Here is a 5,284-nt window from a genome sequence, read left to right on the forward strand (position 1 = left end):
GTGCAATACATTTTCAGTAGTAAATTCTCTAATTTTCGTTTTATTAAAAACAATTGTTCTCATTTACAAAAAAGATCATTCCTTATTGACAGTGTAGCATAATTATCTATTTGGGCATGTTCGTTTAGTAGTCGCTACTTTAGCGATAGCGACTAAGATGCAGGCAAAAATTATAACAGAGACACCACAATTGTCCCTAATTATAATCGTCGGTGACATCAATAGTGAAAAACTTGAGTTGTTGTTATTTCCGATGATACAATATTTGTCACTGTTAGAATCGAGCGGCTCCTTCTTTCACGATTTTTTTCATCCTCTCTACAAATTTATCTGAATTTCTACCCATTTATTGGTTGATGAGCAATTGGAAAAAGAACAGGACCTTTGTATGATACAACTAGAACCCTAGAAGTATTCATGGCTAACTAGTTCTGGACACATAGATATGTCAAAAGGTTTAGTTAAAGACTTGAAACGAATATAAAGGAATTATTCTGACCATGAACTACAGACCTAAAAATGTTTTTGACAAGACAAGCATGCAAGCCATGTTAACAAATATAGGGCCCGGAAGGTATCATCAAAATTAGTAAATTTGGGATAATTGGATCCACTGGGTACGGTTGGTTATGGAACTTGTGAGATATTTATTTGTGGACTGTGGACACTTTGCAAAGTGCAACAAAATATTATTTTTATTTTTTTGTTAAATGCTAGAAATTTTTTTAAACTAACAATGGTTACAGTTTCGTTTTCTTCAGTTTTTATTAATTATGCTCTATTAAATTTTTAATATTCTTTTGATACTAAAAGAATTATATAATGAACAGATTATTTTAAATTATGATTTTCTTAGAATATAAAAGTAACTATATTATTATCTTAAACGAAATGTGTGTGATTGCAAACCTTTTTAATTATTTTTGTTAATTACGCATTTTAAAACAAGTGTGCCAATTTTCAATTAACTACATATTCATATCAATTATATTAAACATTAACTTATGTTTCTTACATAAGCATAATAACATAATGGTTTGTGATAAGGATTAAGAATCCGACAAACAAAAATTACGACATGTGCTCCATCTCGCTAATAAAAAATTAGATAAAAACATAGACAGTAGTTGACTTTTACTTTTGAACTGGCATTATTTATATACAGCAAACGATTTATATTTATATACTTTCAACTTAATCTAGCTAGTAGTTCATCCAGATCGACCAGTACAATTACTTCGGAAACAATATGTCAATTTTGCTTTTCTTATAATAAGATGCCAAAGACAACTGGTAATATAAATTATATTTAGCAAATAATATATAATGTGAACAAAAAGGATAAGGGCATGGAACCTGCGTTAGGTTACGTAGAATATCGACGTCATCAATAGGTGTGGCATCATGCACATCAAAATAGTTCATCATTTCAGAACCACGTGAGTATAGAGCCTCGATCTATCACAGAGTTGTATATGACAGTAGTCAGTATGATTTCTTTGGCTAAGGGAACAAACAAATATTGTAGCATTCAGGTCCATGTGCAATCAGACGTGACTCGTAGAGAATAATTCAAACAAACTAGTATACATCTGATCTAACCAAGAAGCGACATACGACTGTCGTTAGTTTCAAGTTTCAACAGTAACACTTCAGAGTTTGCACTTGGCCTTTCATGAATGTATAAGCACTAGAATTTATAGTGAATTTTATACACGTTCAATGCATTATATGCATATCTGAATATGATTAATTAAAACAGACTTGCAGAAATACTTCCACTCAACAAAAGCATATTTTAATAGTATATGGTATTTGGTGCATTAGTAACTACTGTTTACTGTATAATGTTTTTTTATTTGTAAATAAAGCTAAAGTTTTATCTCCCAGGACCAGGCGAAGTTATCAGTCTCCTTGCATGTTTGCAGATTGGTCAACACTCAGCACATGGTTATTGTCAAAAACTCCAAGAGCTTCCACAAAAATTGAAACTTCTTACTATGATGCAAACTACGATTTTCTTATAATGAAAAGAAAGGAGTGAGTCATCACATGGTTATGTCTTTTATTCCATCAGATTCATAGAAGCATCCGAAATATCCTTCTAGCCCTTCCACAAAGGCCGTGGAAGACTACTTTCACAATGGGTCACCTACTCTTAAAGTTGCAAAATCTAGTTCCTTTAGCCTTCTTTTTTTTTTTTTTTTGCCACAAGAAAAAAAACATCAAGAAATGATTAAATAAACAATATATACTAAAATATACATTGTTAACCTAAATACGTAATCCAACCTTTCATCTCGTTTTTTACCAATGCGTATAAAATAAATCAAACATACAAGACTACTTCTACCGTTCTACGCTGAGAAGTGTTCAAATAAGGAAATAAATCACAAAACGGTATATGGTGTCGGTAGGTCAATAGACGTATCACTTGACCATCTACATGAAAAAAGTCAAGATTGTCCATCGGCGACGAGAAAATGATTAATCTAACTTGTTGGCTTAGGTCCGATATTTTGTTATTAACTTAAATCAGTGAAATTTATCATTAGAAAACATTTACAAATATATATATATATATATATATACATAAAAATGGTCAAACAAAATATTATGATCGAAATGTTTCATAATATTTTGTTTCTAATTTGATGCCAATTAAAGAAAATAGTGTTCGTTTGTACATAATACTAAAATTTGGTAGACAATTAATCGATCTGACAAAATCCGGTTTTACATAATCTACCTCTGCTAGACAGAACTATTCAATAACATAAATAGCCACAACTTTCAAATACAGATTCTCATAAAAAAAAGACAAACATGTATAAAATAGTTAATTAGCTGAAAAATCTTAAGCACAATCAAAAGTAAAACTGATCAAATAGATCCCAATCTGGGTTGTCAAATAACAAATCTGAATCAAACTCAGCACTTTCACTGCCAGATGACAATGGAGGAGGATAAGAACCTGATGGTGACGATAGATCTTCTTTAATCACGTGTTGACAATCTTGGTTATTACTGGCTATCTCATGGTACTGATCCATGGTTTGCTCTCTGATGCTCTCTTCTTCTTCATGTTCAACTGACAAAGAGAAACCACTTGAGTGGTGTTCCTTCTCCTGATCGAGATCTTTTCCGAACCGGATCATTTTGGCACTTTTCGAATCATCTAGGGGTCCTTGAACGGCAGTAAAAATAGCATCCAGATTATGATTAGTATTGCAAGTGTGTTGGCCAAAGTAAGTGGTTCGGTAAACGGGAGGATTGTCTTTGATCTTTTGTTCATGCTTTCTTGCTCCACAGTTATGATCTATGTTGTAAGAACATCTATAGTAGCTCCTGTAACATCATCATACACCAAATTAATTAGTACTGTATTGGTGGACACAAGAACAAAAAATATATATAGCTAGAGTATTATATCTAGTATTACCTTTGGTGAGCAGATTTTTTAATACACTTTTGGCCATATTTCCTCCAAAGATACCCATCATAGTAAATCGGATCCAGTGAGTCGTCCCTCCAATTTGCACTTGAATTTGTACTTTCGATCTTCCTGTAAGCATGAGTATTATGAAAATATTAGCATAAAATCAACATATAATGTTGTAATTTCATTTCTAATTAACAAAATATATATATTAAATATTTATTGAAAATATAAATCATGTTTGATTCTTTAGGAGAAAAAACAAAAGAAAGCACTAAAAACAAACTTAAAAAAAAATAAATCATACCTTTTCTTGGACGGGCTGCCCTGTGGTGGTGGAGGAGAAGAATCCCTTGAAGATAAATCAGAAAACTGTTCATCTTCGGATTTTGGTTTAACAGATAAGATTGAAATGGCATTGGAAAAGCAATCGACGATCGATTTAGCAAGATCATAACTAGAAACCGGTCCGCTCTCAACCATTTTGAAATGGTCGAGCCGCATCTTCAACCGCATGGCGCAGCTATGGCCATAAAGGATAGCTTGCACCGCCTTATCGTGTGGGGAGTTCATTTCCATTGAGTAGAGTGAACTTGTGTGTGTCTTTCTTCTCTCTTTTCTCTTCTTTTCTCTTCTTTTTTTTTCTTCTTCTCAAGTATCTTCTCTCTGCTATTAATTTTGCACGGATAGGGAGATCAGAATTTATAGGAACAAGTTGTACATACACGTTAGCAAATGACTTCACCAATTTGAGTTTATCAAATATATTTATACATACACTAGGGTTATATTAACAAGAAAATGAAAAACTATAATTTCGATTTAGGACATGTGCGCTCGGCTTCACCTATGGGTGTATATAGGAAAGATAGATTAGGTGTTGACCTTAGCATATGATCTGTCATGTATAGAAATAATTCATTTTATATACCTTTTCCCGCGGCTCGCTTAATTATATTGAATCTATTTTTAATTATTGCAGAAATTATCTGTTTTCTATTACACTAATCAATCTACGCGGTTGTCTTAATTATCACATAATTTTTCTTTTTAACTAAGTCTATTAGAATACTTAACAATTTTCCTTGTGCATATAAGACAGGAGGAATCTAACAGAAAAATGTGTTCCTACAAAAAGTCAGATAGATTAGAGAGATTTGTGAGCTAAACCCCAAAACGAATGCTCTTAAATTCATAAAGATAAATCGTACCAAAATAGTTTTTGTTTGTATTGCTTAACGTAACAAGTTTCAAAACTTAAATATGATCATTTTACTTGTTTTGAAGTGAAAACACTCCACTAAAATGTTGATCGTTCGTGGATGTCTTTAATGGTAAAATCTAAAGTTTCTAGTGAGTTTTGGTTCAAATTATAAATAGATTTTTTATGTTTAGACCAGACAAAAGCAAAGTTATTAGGTGCTAGATTCATATTGGAAAAGTAAGATCTGAAGAATTTTTCAACGTTTAAAGATAGAAATAATTGAGATGTAGCTGGCGAATGGCGACTAAATACACCAATGGAAACGGCATTAGTTTCGTCGGATACATCGACGTCATCCGCATGACGTAGTTTTATTGAAGGAGATGATTTCAGCAGACTGACGTGAGAACAAACACCAATGCTTATATATATTTATATACTAACAGCAACTAGTCAACTATGCTATGAGATTAATTTGTTTGGCTACTCGGTTATTTAATAATTGAGATATAGTAAAACTTGAATTTTATACAAAATTTCCTTATTAGACTGCTGTATTCAATTATTCATCCATGGTAAAAACTTACCGGATCAAACAATGACTGTACGTCCAATGAATCACGAAGTTTTAGAATGGTAAG

General features: G+C 32.1%; 1 protein-coding gene across 1 annotated transcript; it reads right to left on the minus strand.

Annotated features, from left to right (window-relative positions):
• Window positions 1-2,680: 2,680 nt before the first annotated feature.
• LOC104736269 (putative WRKY transcription factor 38) lies at window positions 2,681-4,334 on the minus strand. Its single transcript, XM_010456223.3, has 3 exons — window positions 3,747-4,334; window positions 3,443-3,565; window positions 2,681-3,348 (listed from the first exon to the last, which is right to left on the minus strand). The coding sequence occupies exons 1-3, from the start codon at window positions 4,016-4,018 to the stop codon at window positions 2,868-2,870; spliced, it is 876 nt and encodes a 291-aa protein (XP_010454525.2). The 5' UTR covers window positions 4,019-4,334; the 3' UTR covers window positions 2,681-2,867.
• Between the last annotated feature and the right edge of the window lie 950 nt (window positions 4,335-5,284).

The sequence above is a fragment of the Camelina sativa genome, chromosome 13 (assembly GCF_030686135.1).
Source record: "Camelina sativa cultivar CO46 ecotype springtype chromosome 13, ASM3068613v1".
Taxonomy (NCBI): domain Eukaryota; kingdom Viridiplantae; phylum Streptophyta; class Magnoliopsida; order Brassicales; family Brassicaceae; genus Camelina; species Camelina sativa.